This window comes from Nuphar pumila, chromosome 7, assembly GCF_984573655.1.
Source record: "Nuphar pumila chromosome 7, dmNupPumi1.hap1.1, whole genome shotgun sequence".
NCBI lineage: Eukaryota > Viridiplantae > Streptophyta > Magnoliopsida > Nymphaeales > Nymphaeaceae > Nuphar > Nuphar pumila.
The window spans coordinates 39,776,728-39,792,590 of NC_143255.1; the positions used below are offsets into that span (position 1 = coordinate 39,776,728).

The 15,863-nt window shown below is 39.1% G+C and overlaps 1 protein-coding gene across 2 annotated transcripts; it reads left to right on the forward strand.

Annotated features, from left to right (window-relative positions):
* The first annotated feature begins 331 nt into the window (after positions 1 to 331).
* On the forward strand, positions 332 to 15,495 carry LOC149832005 (uncharacterized). Of its 2 annotated transcripts, none has more exons than XM_090014258.1 (4): positions 332 to 465; positions 576 to 1,453; positions 1,584 to 1,676; positions 15,017 to 15,495. In XM_090014258.1, the coding sequence occupies exons 1-3, from the start codon at positions 381 to 383 to the stop codon at positions 1,668 to 1,670; spliced, it is 1,050 nt and encodes a 349-aa protein (XP_089870384.1). In that variant the 5' UTR covers positions 332 to 380; the 3' UTR covers positions 1,671 to 1,676; positions 15,017 to 15,495. The 2 variants fall into 2 exon arrangements, with proteins under 2 accessions (XP_089870384.1, XP_089870385.1); XM_090014259.1 differs by lacking the exon at positions 15,017 to 15,495 and adding an exon at positions 3,600 to 3,719.
* Positions 15,496 to 15,863: the final 368 nt, after the last annotated feature.

Genomic DNA, 15,863 nt, shown 5'->3' on the forward strand with positions numbered 1-15,863 from the left:
TCTTGGCCTCTTCAATGCAGATGCGGTACATTTTGGTAAAGCCTGTGCTTTCATTCTAAGCAACTTTGAACTTTGGATCCTTCGACCATTTCAAACATTCACGCACCAAAATCAACGAACCTCGGCAGCTCAATCGTCCCCCCGTTCACTACGCACTCCATCTCTGCAACGCCCACTCCACGGTTTAGTTCAATACCATCAACACCCCCAAATTCCCCAATCGCTTTTTTTGCTTTTATTTTACTTTCAATCAGTCGGTTACCAACGAAGTAAAAGGTGAAAAGGGCGCTCGGGGGACCCCTTAGGCCCTTCCTTCATTCCTTCTAATCAACTCGACAGCACCGCCAATCTTTCTCTCTCTCTCTCTCTCAAGGACAATAATGCCGTCGGGTCCAAAGAAGAGGAAAAATGCAAAGAAGAAAAGGGAGACAGCCTTGCATGTGGGTGCTCCAACTAACATTCCCGGTACAACCATCTTCTCTTGCTTCCCTTTTCTCATCATTCGTCACTTGCCCACATCAATTATTTATCTATCCTTTCTTCCTTTTATGATTCGTTTCACTGCTTCTTTATAGAGGTAGTTGGCGGTGATGAGATAAAAGGGGAATTGGAAAAGGGTGGTGGTGTTCTTGATCATGATGATGATGGTGATGATGATGATGCCTCTCCAAGGTTGTGGGATTCAAAGCAAACGAATCCTGATAGCTCAAATTCGACAATAGAGGATCACCCACATCTTCCTCCCCGTGATTCGATCGGTAACACGACAGAAAGCATTGAAGTTTCTAAGATGGATCAGAAGGCTGAGGGAGTGGAAGAGGCTGTTATTGTTGCGCAGGAATTCGAGGAGAAGAGTGCAGCCTTCGTAGGGGATGGACAGTTGGAGGATGGGAAAATTGATGCTGAGTGTGCTGAGCCGTCGAAGGATGATCAGAAAAAGGACAGTAGTAGCAGTAGTAGTTCTAGTGAGGATGGGAGCTCGGACAGCGATAGCGAGAAGGATAAGGGAGCAGGGAAGCCGATAATTCCTTCAGCCGCTCTGGAGGTCGTGGTAGATGCAGTTAGTACTGTACTGCTTGAGGTTGAAGCTCCAATTGAGAGTTCTGGCTTGGAAAACATTGTTGAATCCGGAAAGGGAGAAAGCGCAGAGAGTGGTACTATTTCGGCTGTTGCGAGTTCGATCGAGTCAACCAAAGAGGAAATCACAGAAAGTATTATTTTGGCTGTTGCGAGTTCGATTGAATCAACGAAAGAGGAAATCACAGTGAGTATTGGCAATTCTGGTGTTGTAAGCTTGGTTGAATCAACAAGGGAGAAAATCGCAGAGACCGTGGGATTGTCTTCTTCGGTGGAGGTTCATGAGGAAGTCGAGCAACAGGTGGTAATTGTTGCAGAAAAACCCATTGGTGAGCCCTCTAAGGATTATGAGAAATCAGAAAGCACGCAAATAGAGGTTTGTCATCAGCTATATGGAGGGGTTATTTTCCCCCATTCTTTTGTTAATAGGTTTTGTTTGGGCTTTTGAATTTGAATTTAAGGGAGACTGATGTTTGTTGCTTCAATGTCCCTGTTGGTTTTCGCAGAGAACTTTACCACCACCAATCGAGAAACGAACTTCCTGGAAGAGTTGTTGTGGACTCTTTGATGTTTTCATTGTCTCAAACAGATAAAACAAGGTGAAACGAGTTGTGCAATGTTCATGTCTGTTAATGATAACGTTGATAACCGTTCTTTATGTTAATGGTTAGCATAACGAGTATGAACTCTATTTATCTTTTATATTGCTTCCGATAATGTGCATTTCCTTTCTTTCTTTTATCAAGTCATCTGCTTTCTCCATCTGTCTGAATTCTTGCAATGGGGACCCTTCTCCACACTATACCATATTCTTTATCTGCTATACTTTGTGTAGTGGCTGCACGTTGGTCTTGTAAAATCTTAAGTGTTTGGACGTGAATAGAAAACTTGCTTGGATTCTGAAAATGCCAGGTAAAATACATAGATCGATCATGTGATAGTCAGGAATAGAGATCATGAAGCATTTGTGCATCTTAACTTTATGAGTTTATTTGAACTCTTGAGTTGGATTAATGATGATGTCATGTTCTATTGCTCATCGAGTTATGAAGATTACATCACAACAATGTGGGGGAAGTGATGCTTCTATTGAATTTTCAAGTCTGTATTTTTGTTGAAAGGAATTGATGGACATGGTTAATAGGAAATCTGAAATGAGTTAGAATGAATTGGAGTTTTTTCTTGTGTGGGAGCACTTAGTGGTTCCTCCAAGGATTCTCACATGGGATTAGTAAGAGACAAAGGATGAATCTGTATAGGGTACTAACTTTCTAGAAATCTCCAAGAGAATCTGAATATGTCACCCCGACAAAGAATTGGCTAATATCTCCTCCTTGTGGAGGAAACTAAAGCAGGGGAAATAAAGGATTAGTGGGGACAATATTCCTTGTCTGTTCTTCCTTTTGTTTTTATCCATTACCTCATGCCAAACAGCCAAATGTCACTTCGTTGGTGACCTAGTGTGATCCTTGTTGTTGATATCATGTGTTCCACTTTATTATAAATTATGCCATAGAGATCTGGAAAAGTCTTGCAGGCTTGGGGATAAATTTCTGGCATGTGGAACCATAAGGAAAAACACATTTACTTTAGCAGCAGAAAAATTACCAAATTATAACTTTCGTGTTCAAGCAATTGATACTTTTTCAAATGCACTTGTGACAATATGCTTTTGGTTCTTGGTGTTAAAACAGCAGTGAAATTTGGGGCTGGTGTTGTTAGAACTGAATGTCTGTGAGGGTTGGGCATTGAAAATCATGCTAACTCTAGGTCTATAAGGGTTGCTATGTTCTTAGGGACTTTTAGTTAAAATATGATTGTGACTACCATCAAAAGCATACAAGGTCACAGATTTGGCTGTGTTTACAGGAATACAGCCATTTTCATGGAGTATCCAATTATTACTAGTATATAAGGGGGTATTTTTCAGCAGTAAAAATGGATTATCTGTTTGACACAGCACGCAAGTTTTAAAATTGTCAAACATAGGAGGGTACCTTGGATCTACTTTATTAAATCCAACTCATATAACATTTCCTGAGTTACTAGTCCTTGTCTAGCAGTTTAGGCCCCAGTAAGCTATATATCTCAGGCAGTTGTTGGTTTGAAATCTTTGAGCGCCTTCTCTTTCTAGGGATAGCAAGGTATTATGCTCATTAAACAGGAAATATGCAATACCTATTCAGTGGGATTTGGACATGGTCAAATAACATAAATGTTTTCTTGGCCTTTTATGTTTGTTTCCTATTTTTGTTAACCAGGTAGTGGCTTTCTCCTAGAGATGGTGGTTGCCTGCTTGCTTGATCTACCTTAGGAAAAAATCATTTTCCTTGGTAATTTCCAGAATAACTAATACAGTTTCCCAAGTCAATGTCATTTTGCAACGTTTCTAACAGTCATTCATTGATGGAATTGTTTAGCTCAGTGCAGGTATAGATTCGTTTATGACTATGTCTATATAACCTTTTCTTACCAACCTGACTTTAGAAGCTTTCTATTTAACCACCAGCTATGTCACATAGGTATGGGTGTGGATGCGGGTGCAAATGTGGCGATGCAGCACTTCAGAAAAACTTGGGTGTGGGGAGGGTATACATCTAAAACTGAACCCAGCAGGCCTGGGTTCAGCCCTTGAGCCAACGAGGGAAGGAGAAGGAGGAAGGTAGAGAAGGAAGAAGAAGAAAGAGAGAAGAAGAAAGAAGAAAGAAGAAAGAAGAAAGAAGAAAGAAGAAAGAGAGGAGGAGGCGGCAAAGGGAGGAGGAGAAGAAAGAAAAAGAAAGACAATAGGAGGAGAAGGAAGAAGAAGAAAGACAGGAGGAGGAGAAGGAAGAAGAAGATTAAAGAGAGGAGGTGGAAGAGGAGGAACAAAGAGGGAGACGTTATTACAGACCGACCTGGATCCATTCTTTTTCTGTTTGGATCGATCAGATCCATTTCTACTTGTTTGGACCTGTGTGTATCTAGGTCGGGTATTTCGTTGGGTTTTGGACTTCTTGTTTTGGTTTGGGTTGTTGAGATCATGTCCATTTTGGACCGATCTGTATTTGCTTTGATATTTGCTTTGGTTTGAATCTATTTGTACTAGATCAGATTCCCAATGGACACGATCTGCCCTTATCTTGGAAGTTTTTTGGGAACTCCCCTCTCTAAGATCTCGTTTTTCCTTTCTTCTTTTTTCACACTTTTTTAGGGTATAATAATCGAGATTGAGGATCTCCCTTTGATTGCACCCATCACCTTCGATCATCGGGAACGTGTTTTTCCTTCGATCATGGCATTCACGGTTTCTCAGTCATCACAAGCACATCAACGAAGGCTCAAGCCCTTCATGTTTTTCGAGAAAACCACTAGGGAACCGCTCCCAAGTTCGGTGTCCTAACATTAGTATCGGAGCCAATTGTCCCTTCACTGGCGGCATCACCTTCTCGGCGTCCCGATTGCAGCAGATTGATGCCATCACCTTCCCAATGTCCCGATTGCAACTGATCAGATCCATCGTGCAAGCCACCACGCGGCTCGCTTGCTTGTGTGGGCTGACGATCGCCGGCCTCTCTCACGTAGGCCGACCATCGCCGGCTAATAGGACACTCTCCTCTCTCTATCTCTCGTTTCTGTTTACGAGAGGGAAAACCCCTCTCTCTCGTTTCTATTCACGAGAGGAAAACTCTTTCTTCTCCCATCTCTCCCTTTCTCCCTCTCGTTTATGTTCGCAAGAGGAAAACCCTCTCTCTCTCTCTAGTTTTTTGTTCATGAGAGGAAAACTCTCTCTCTCTCTCTCATTTCATCTTTCTCCTTCTCTTTCCCTTTCTTCATCTATCACTCTTTCTTTATTCCAGTGGAACGGGGCCAACCGAGACCTCTCACGTGGCTCCCTCTCTCTCTCTCTCCCCTTTTCTTTCTCTCTCGCTCTTCCTCTTCTCTCGTCTTTTCTTCCTGTCTTCTTCTTCTCTCCTCTCCTCTTCTTTCTTCTTCCTCTGTTGGCTTCTTCTTCTTGCCTTTCTCTTCCTGTCTTCTTCTTCTCTCTTCTCTTCTTCTTCTTCTTTCCGTTGATCGACAATCGTCGGTGAGGAGCACGCTTGTGTGTGTGTGTGTGTGTGTGTGTGGCAAATCATGATTAGTCAGGACAAAATTCGGTCAACCTCAGTATGCAAACTTCTAATCCACAAAATCACAAATCATGATTAATTAGCAAAATTGCGAATATCACATTAAAAATTATAAGCCAAAAAAATAAAATTTATCCAATTATGCTCCTAAAATTAGGACATGTTAATATCTTAATTATACAATAAAATCATGTCAAAACTATTTTGCCTCTAAAATTCTAAATAGATTTCAAGTAAGAACAGCAGAAGCAATTTGTAGAACCTATCAACAGCAAAAGTATCAAAACTAATGGAATTTAAAGCAAATATACTGTAAACCTTATTCTAAAAAAGTTGTTTGTTTACTTTATTATTGTACTTGTTAATTAATACTACTCAATATAAATAGAGTATTCTCATTTCTTTATTATGTTATAAATATAAATAAAATTTGTAAACATATTATCTTTTTCTATAAACACTACCTTTCTCTCTCTCATTGCACAAACCCTTTGTCCTGTAGTAGAAAGTGATATATCACCTCCATAGTGGTGTTTTTATCAGCAACGATGTTCAAAGAAAATTGGGGTCACCAAATCATCTGTAAGGGATGTCATGATTCAGTGATGGTTTCGCTGATGAATTGTCAGTCACAGCTACACTGCTGTTAGTGACGTGATTTTTGTTTCTGAAATCAACATTTCCTCATGATCACTGCCCCTAAATCATAGTTATCAATGAAGCTTTTGTGCATGTAACAATTCTCATAAATTTCCAGTCATTAAGAAACACTGCATGAATTTGGCATGCTCAATGTGCATTCATCTTGAGGAGTATTAGTTCAAGGATTCGTTGATATTAGGGGTATTTTTCCATGTCTCCTCATTGGGCACGTACAGTTTTTCTTTTGTCCTATAGGCTAAGCATCATTATTGGCAAAATATTGCATTTTAATAGTATTTCATGATTGCAATTAATTTAGTCAGGATCTTTTCCACTGATATGGATTTTAATCTTTAGCAACGTTCTTCCTAACAGCTATCCATATTTTAAACTTGTATAAATTTTGCTTTCAAGAATTCAGTCAACGGATCATATGCCAGGGAGGCAACATCATCAAACTTGCAATATGAAAAACTGTGATACCATCTAACTTGAACTAGATAAACATACAATTCAAGATCCATGGACACAATTTCTTGCAGTTAGGAGCTTCTCTTTGTTATTTATCAATGGCAATAAGCAACCTGACTTTGACCAATAATGATTGATTATCCTAAATTCTGGAGAATATATTCCAATTTCTTTACTGTTTGAATGGAGTATTTCACTTGAAGTGGGTTCTAGTAATTTACTAATAACTCTTCCAGTTGATCATATCTAGCATGCACCATGTAATCGTATGTAGAGAACAAGGTCGTCAAGAATAGATACTTCAAATTTGAAATATTATTGCTATGCTATTGAAGAAATTCTCAGTAGTGTCATTATTCCTTTTTTATTTGTTAGGCCATCTTCTGTGTCCACAATCTCTAATAGATGAATTTGTTCCTTCTAGTTTTTAGCATTATCCATCAGGTTTACCTGAAATTGAAAATAGTATGTTTCTAAATCACTCAACTTTCATCAGTTATTACACTGGTTTTTGTCAGAATTGCAGTAGTTTATTTAGACGCTTCACATCTCTTTCCTGTAGAAATCCTTTTTTGTGATACATGCAGTTATGCCATACAATATTTTTTATGAAGAGGAACCCTCACCCAGAATTGGGTCACTTAATGGGCCCACCACCCTGCAAGGTAAACCCTGGGCAGGGTCACCCACACCCAAGCCCTTACGGCGCCCAACAGTTAAAGGCACCCACCAACCCAGTTGGAGTCCAACCTGGGACGAAGGGGTCAGCACCTTCTCCCCAGGCTTGCTTCATCTTTTTATATATTTTATTAGGTCTTTTCTTACAAATGAATAAAACGTGTGAACTTTTTGTGATCAGTCTTTTAGGTATCTAATCTTCACTTCATTCTCTTTTTGGTTAAGCTTTTGTTTGTTGAACAGTGAAGGAGCATGATTATACTGACATATCAAGCAATCAAAATACTCTTCTCTAAATTTATTTAGTGGGTCACATTGCACAGGCAGATTTATACAAATCCTGTAGTCCGTGACATACTATTTTCAACAAATGTTTTAGTAGATGAGATCAGCTTTTTCTTTGATTTGAACCAAGTTCATGGGAACATCATTTATGTTGATGAAGTTTGGAAGGTAAACAGGCAATCATTGATCCCCTTACAATGTTATTTCTTCTTACGGTTAAGTCTATCAGTAATTTTACCCCAGGCAATGGACTTATAAATGTCCTTTCTCATTTTTTCTCTCTCTCTCTCTCATATGGGCTAACTACTTTTTCACATTTTCCTCTTGGCTTCCATGTATATTATGTACCAAAGTAATAAAACTTAATATTTATAAGCATATAAAAATAAATTAATGAATTTTTTAGTTGGGCATGAATTGGTGCATTATGTTTAATAACTTATGCACAGATATGGGGTCGAATTAGATAGCTGGAAGGTTATATCTCACTATTATAACCGAGGGTCTTGCGGTTTTAACTTTGAATGCCATGGAGATTATCCCCCCAATTCCTATCCGAATAAAAGAAAAAGAAAAAGCTTATGCACAGATATAGCAATGGTGCCCTAACCATCGTCTTCGGTGCAACTTAGGCATGGTGAGTTATCATTGGAGGGAGGATGGATTAAAGTATTTGTTGACAGTTTTGTCTATTTTGAGATCATTGGTTATTCAATTACTTGGTTATTGGGATGCCAAACTATGTTTGACACCCGCTCGGGTCACCCGAGTGGCAGCGGGCCTGGGGAGCAGGTGCTGACCCCTTCGTCCTAAATTCAACTCTCATAGAGTGTGTGGGTGCCTTTAATTGGTGGGCTGCATAAAGGCTTGTATGTTGGTGACCCCACCCAGGGTTTACCTCGCAGTGAGCCGGACCCATTAAATTACTCGGTCCTCGAAGAGGGTTCCTCGTCATATAAAAAGGACATATCTTCTTTGTAAAAGTTCCTCATGTTCTGCAGATATGTGGTGTAGCTTTTGTAATGAAATAAGTGGAAGAAGCCAAGAATGCTAAAGCATTCACTATGTCCCACACGGACAAGTGCAACAAGCACAAGAGAGGAAATCCACTAAGGGATATACAAAGGGCCTTATAAAAAGGCAACACACATGAAAAATAATATCACTATTATTGAAGAGGAGCTCTCAAGAGCAATGCAACATACATGGGGGGTTCCCCCTATTTATAAGAAAAGGAGACCAAAGGGGCTCCCAATAGAGTCGTTGGGAGCCCCCAACGGTCACATATGTGACCGTTGGGGGCCCCAACGACTCCATTGTGGGGCCCCTTTTCGGTATCCAAAAAATACATATTAAAAAATAAAAAGAAAAATAAAAAACAGTAAAATAAGAGAAACAAAATAAGTACCCCTATGGGGTACTTTGTGAAATGACCATAATACCCCTATCGGGTATTATGGTGTTATTACATGTGTTTTAACACCCCCCCTCAAACTTTACGGGGGAATGACCGAAAGTTTGCCAAGAAGGAACAAGAAGCGAGGAGCAGGCAGGGCTTTGGTAAAGAAATCTGCAAGTTGATATTCTGAAGTGGCATATGGCAGTGTAACTGTCCCACGAAGATATTCATCACGTACATAATGACAGTCCATCTCAATATGTTTAGTCCTTTCATGAAAGGTGTGGTTGCTGGCAATATAGATGGCACTTTTGTTGTCGCAACAAAGCTTCGAAGCACCGGTAATTTCGACTCCCATATCTTGAAGAAGACTTTGAAGCCACACAAACTCCATTGTAGTGGTTGCCATAGCCCTGTATTCTGCTTCAGTAGAAGACAACGAGACTTTCTGCTGTTTCTTGCACCTCCAAGCAATTAGCGAATCTCCTAGAAAAACACAAAAGCCAGTAGCTGAGATTCGATCATTTGGGTTTCCTCCCCAGTCAGCATCAGTATAAGCCAGTAAGTCTAAGGAAGAGATTGAGGATAGGAATAGCCCTTTAGTCAAAGTATTTTTGATGTATCGAATGATCCGGAGCACAGCACTCATATGCACAGATGTAGGAGCATGCTGAAATTGACTTGCAGAGTGCACAACATGAGCAATATCCGGCCTGGTGATAGTCACATAGGTGAGAGAGCCTATGAGTTGCCTGTAGGGCGTAGGATCATCCAGCAGAACTCCATCCTCCAGTCGTAGTTTAGCATTGATAACCTCGGGAGTCTCCACCTTTTTGTCATCTGAAATCCCAGATTTGGAACATATGTCTGCAGCAAGCTTCATCTGTGACAGTATATACCCTCGAGGAGAGTATGCTACTTCTATACCAAGAAAGTACCTGAGAAAACCCAGATCAGACATATCAAAATTATGTTTTAACATATTTTTAACATTAAGAATACCACTTTCATCATTGGCAGTGATGATCATATCATCAACATAAAGCAGAAGGATGATGATACTATTACCTGCACGTTTAACAAAGAGAGCAGTGTCAGTATAACATGAACGAAATCCCAATTTTAACATGATAGCACTAAATCTATCATACCAAGCCTTAGGGGCTTGTTTAAGACCATATAAAGCTTTTAATAACCGAAGAGTTTGACCTTGGTTAACATTAATTCCCGGCGGAGGGTCCATATATACTTCTTCATTCAACTGACCATTAAGAAAGACATTTTTAACATCTAATTGAAATATAGGCCATTTCTTAGATGATGCTACTGCTATTAGAGTTCTAACACTTGTCATGCGAGCCACGGGGGCAAAAGTCTCCTCATAATCGATGTCATATTCTTGTAAATATCCCTTAGCAACTAATCTAGCTTTATAACGTTCTAGGGAACCATCACTTTTTGTTTTGACTTTGTAGACCCATTGACATCCTATAGCTTTTTTATTTGCAGGAAGATGAACTATTTCCCAAGTTTTAGCCTTATTTAAAGCATCTAGTTCAACTTTCATTGCTTCAACCCAATGAGGAATATTTTTTGCTTGATTATAGTGGGAAGGTTCATAGTAAGAATGCAAGGCAATTAGACAAGCTCTATATTTAGGTGAGAGAGTTTCATATGAGACAAACCTATTTGGTGGAATGGATTCTCTAGAAGAACGCCTAAGAGAGGTTTCTTCTAGGGGTTCATTAAGCCGCAAGAATTTTTCTAAAGCACTAATAGGTTGTGCTTTCTCACGCCGAGTGTATACTTGGAGATTGTCACCATTAGTTGGTGATACATCATTATCATGAGTATTTTCTAAAGATTCCGGATGACTCAAAAGATCGTCATTTGAGTCTTCTAAAAGATCATTGATAAACATATAATCAATTTCATTTGGTTTTTCCAAAATTTCAAATCCATTTTCATCTTCTAAAAACGTCACATCTTTGGAAACAAATAATTTATTGTTCTTATAGTCAAAGCATCTATAGCCCTTTTAATTTTCACCATATCCTAAAAATACGCATTCTATTGCTTTAGGTGACAATTTATCTCTTTTATGCAAAAGAACAAAGCATTTACACCCGAAAATACGAAGACGATTGTAGTCGGGTGTCATATTGAAAAGTTTTTCATAAGGAGAGATATTATTCAATTTTGAAGATGACATCCTATTGATTAAATAGGTGGAGGTCAACACAGCTTCGGCCCAAAAATTTTTAGGAATATTTTTAGAAATGAGTAAGGATCTAGTGATTTCTAAAATATGTCTATGTTTTCTCTCCGCTAGACCGTTTTGTTGAGGAGTCCTTGGGCAAGATTTTTGATGACAAATGCCATGTTGTTTTAGATATGATTGAAAATCATTTGATAAGTACTCTCCACCCGAATCGGATCTAAGAATGGATATTTGACTTTGAAATTGATTTTGAACTTTTGCATGAAATTCTTTGAAGAAGTTAAAAACTTCCGATTTAGCATTAAGAAAATAAATCCATACGTATCTTTTATAATCATCAATAAACGTAACATAATACGAATAACCACCTTTGGATAAAACCGGAGATGACCCCCATACATCGGAATGCACCAATTCAAAAGGTCTTGTTGTCACAAAAGTTCTAATAGGAAAAGGAGTAGACTTCATTTTTCCAAAAATGCAATCTTTGCAATTGATATTTTTTTCTTTACAAAACTTGTTCCCAAAAGGAAAAAGATACATTTTAGAGTAACTTGGATGTCCAAGTCTTTTATGCCAAGTTTCAATATTTTTGTCTTAGACATAAGTACAAAATGAGGTATTTGGAAGTGTTAAGTTATCCATAAAATAAAGGTCTCCCTTCCTATAGCCTTGCCCAATCCGCTTCCCGGACCGGAGATCCTGCGCAAAGCACCCTTGGGATGAGAAAGATATTTCACATCCATGGTCGACTATTTGAGAAACGGAAAAGAGGTTAAGATTTAATTTAGGAACTATTCTAACTTTTGGAACAAGAAAATTTTGATTTTTTTTAGAATCAAGAGTTCCAATACCATTTATTTTGAGAAAAGTTCCATCGGCCGTAGAGACACAAGATAATTTTGAATTGGCGTGCACATTGGTTAATGCATTTTCATGAGGAGTCATGTGAAAAGAGGCTCCGGAATCTAAAATCCAAGAGTACGTACCGGGAGGTGATGATGAGGCAATGGCGGCACCGGAGGTGGAAGAAGTGACCTTTAGAATTTGTTGAAGAGCCAAGGAGATTTGTCCAAGAGTATCTTTGAGATCCCCGTTCTTGCCGTCATCTTCTTTGGTGGTGGATTCTTCAACGGAAGCCACCTTTGGCTTGAATGCCCCACTTAGCTTTGGGCAAACGGGTTTAATATGTCCCGGCTCATAACAATGGTGACATATAATCATTTTTCTTCCACCACTCCCTTGCTTACCAAAATGAGGTGGTTTGTATGTTTTGACATGATTGCCGGGTTTAGATACGGCAAGAACTTCCTCTATGCTTTTACCCATGCTATGCCTAGTCTCTTCTTGAGTAATCTCGGCAATAGCCTCTTCCAAGGGAGGAAACGTGGATCTATGGAGAAGTGAGGATCTCACTTGTTCAAATTCGGGACGAAGCCCAAATAAAAATTGAAACAATCTATCTTGTTCCATTTGTTTTTGTCTTAGAACCACATCCTCCATAGATACCCATTTAGGATCTAAAAGCGCCAATTCATCCCACAAAGGATTTAGAGCACTATAGTAATCTTGTATGCTCATGTCACTTTGTTTTGTGGTTCTTACTTTTTCTTGCAAGAAATAAGCTCTTGCAAGATCCTTTTGGGTAAACATACCCTTCATAAAAAACCAAGCTTCATTTGCCCGGCGGAATTTTGCAATATTTGCACATACCTTGAGTTCGACATTATTCATAAACCATGCTAGGATTTTTGCATGGTTGCTCTCCCAATCTTCCATTTGATGATTATAATCTTCAATGGCCTTGAGACGAGCATCGCCTTCAAGTGTTTTCTCTTGATCTCCTTCCATCTTTGTGAGCTTAAGTTGGGGTTCCGGAACGGTTCCCATTACATAACCCCAAAGCTTCTTGCCTTTGAGATTATTCTCCATTGCGGATGCCCACATCATGTAATTTTTTCCATTGAGTTTGAATGATAGATCGATCTTGATTTCCATTGCTACACAATGAAGATGTGAGAAAGAAAGGAAGTAGAGAGAGACAAGATTTTACCTTTAGAAGATCGTATGGCTCTGATACCATGTAATGAAATAAGCGGAAGAAGCCAAGAATGCTAAAGCATTCACTATGTCCCACACGGACAAGTGCAACAAGCACAAGAGAGGAAATCCACTGAGGGATATACAAAGGGCCTTATAAAAAGGCAACACACATGAAAAATAATATCACTATTATTGAAGAGGAGCTCTCAAGAGCAATACAACATACATGGGGGGTTCCCCCTATTTATAAGAAAAGGAGACCAAAGGGGCTCCCAATAGAGTCGTTGGGAGCCCCCAACGGTCACATATGTGACCGTTGGGGGCCCCAACGACTCCATTGTGGGGCCCCTTTTCGGTATCCAAAAAATACATATTAAAAAATAAAAAGAAAAATAAAAAACAGTAAAATAAGAGAAACAAAATAAGTACTCATATGGGGTACTTTGTGAAATGACCATAATACCCCTATCGAGTATTATGGTATTATTACATGTGTTTTAACAGCTTTATGTTTCATGGAAATGTACTATGAAAGGATGCTAATGTCACTAAAAAATGACAGTTGGGATACTCATCAAATTATGGAACCTTTGGTCTCAAATCCAAAACACAAGAATGGAGGGCATCTTCTCGTAATGTCCTAACTGTGAAATTCTAAGGAACCGCAAATCAGTAGCAGTTTCTTTTTTTAGCACAACGGAGAAGATTGGGGACCTCTATTGTTAAAATAATGAGGCCAGAAAGACAATCTGTGATGAGTCATGCTCAAATCAATTCACCAGTCTACCTCATTCTTGACAACGAAGTCTAAGAAAAGAATGGCAACCATCATGCCCCTGAACTCTTGGTCTTCCTTCATCTTCATTCATGCGATCACGGGAGTCCATCACAATCAACTAAAAAGTTGTTATTAGCACTGCCATCAGACTTTCTTTGAATTTCTCTGCTTGAAATTCTTTTAGGGCATGTTTGGAATCTTGGCGCTGGGATGGGAGTTTATGCACTTGGTGGTCCCGAGGTAAAATCTTGGTCCAACTACCTTGGTGGTCCTGTTTGGAATCTTTGCGTTGGGATGGGCGTTTATGCATTTGGGATGGGAAGTGAGGCCCTTTCTCCCTTGTATTTACACTAAATCATGGATTTGGCAGCTGCCACTTCTTCAAATGCATAAACTCCATAAACGCCCATCCCAGCTACAGATTCCAAACGCCTTGGAGGAAAGGATTTCTTCTTCTTTGAGAACCTTGACCATGTGGGCCTTGATCGTTCTTTCATTCATTTTCCTTACGAGCTTAGAAAAGCTGGACAAAGCTAGTGGTTAGTCTGACACTCAATTGGTTGTGGTGTTAAAGTAAATCTAATGGATCATCCTCATGGAGGAGGTGAGGGGCGCATGAAAAGCGGTAGACCTTTGGTGTCACCTTGGGGGAAACCCACCAAAGCAGGATTTGAATGCTATTAATGAAAATCGTAATTCACTATTCTTAACAATAGGGCCTAGAGACTTCTTTGTACATCATGCTATCGATCTAGGTTTGCATACAACTATGTTGATCTTGGTAAAAGGTGATTTAGATGCACTTGGTTCCAAGTTAAGGCACGAATACTTCTTGGCCAAGTCTCATTGATTGATCATGATGATATCGTGGAAATGCTGCACTGACCCATATATATAGAACCAGAACCAGAATCACCTTGATACTAAACTGATCGAGCCTTGGAACTGATTGAAAATAGGAAGATCTAGGATAGGTGGCCAACCTCCTGGAAAGAGTGATGTACATGGACTAGGTGGATGCAGCTCGCAGTTCAATCACCTTGGTGGGTTCCCTCCATTTAGTGATGGCCTGTACTTTTACTGAGACGGAACTACTAGCACTCCACTATCAAAGTCTACAGTTCCATGTAGATATCTATAGTAATTATTTATGCTTTTGATTATAGATATTATGGTGCATTGATAGCAAAAGTGTGTCTAATCATTTTGAAGCTTATGTGAATTATTACACATCCATTAAGATGTTCTATGTCATTCATTGTTGATTATATTAATTTTTGTCATCTGCCTGTATGTAACACAATTTAGCCTTGTAGGATATATGATTGATCGCCTGATTCAGAATTTTGGAGGTACTCATCAGTGTTGGAAGGATGTGCAAATGAGCATTTCATGGATCGCTCAAGAAAAACCTTCAGTCTCTGTCAAATTTGGTGCCATTTAAGTAATAAGTTGGTAAGTTGTGTAGTCTTGGAGCCTGATTGGTGATTTGCTGATTGTCATTCAACTGAAGGTGCAGTAGTTCCTGTTTAGTCTTGTTATCTTAACTGGACTTTTGCTTGCATATATGATACCTGTGATCAATGTCCTTTGAAGGATTGGTTAATCGGGTTGTTCCCTTTAGAGTAAATGATGTTAGCATGTTATTTGAGAGTTATTTGTAGCATATCAAACTGCATATTTGTGGTCATTTGTATATCATCTGTAGCACGTGAGGTTTTTGATTTTGTAATCTGTAGTAGTCATTGATGAAAATAGAAGTATGGTTGGTGCTCATAAGACGTGAAAAAATGCGGTAATTTTTCTTTGCATGGGTATTTAAAGAACTTTTTTATAAGACAAATTTCAATTAACCTTCGTATTTCAGATACAAAAATGACAAAGCCTGGTGAGTAACAGTTTATAACAATGATAGGCCTCCAACTGCTGTATATTTGTGTATGCTTTCACACAATGAACCTTTTCCATGTTTTGTAACTTCTCAAGGCTAGGTGATCAAAAACTAGGAACTTCCCTAAGTTGGACGTTTTCTGTGCTTGAATTAATGTTCACTTGTCCGACTTAGTTGAGTTCATCAAGATTGTTTGGACTCATTTCTAATAGATCCTGTCAAAGGTCTTAACTGTGAGAATACGTCTCATAATTACTAACCTGGAGTTGGGA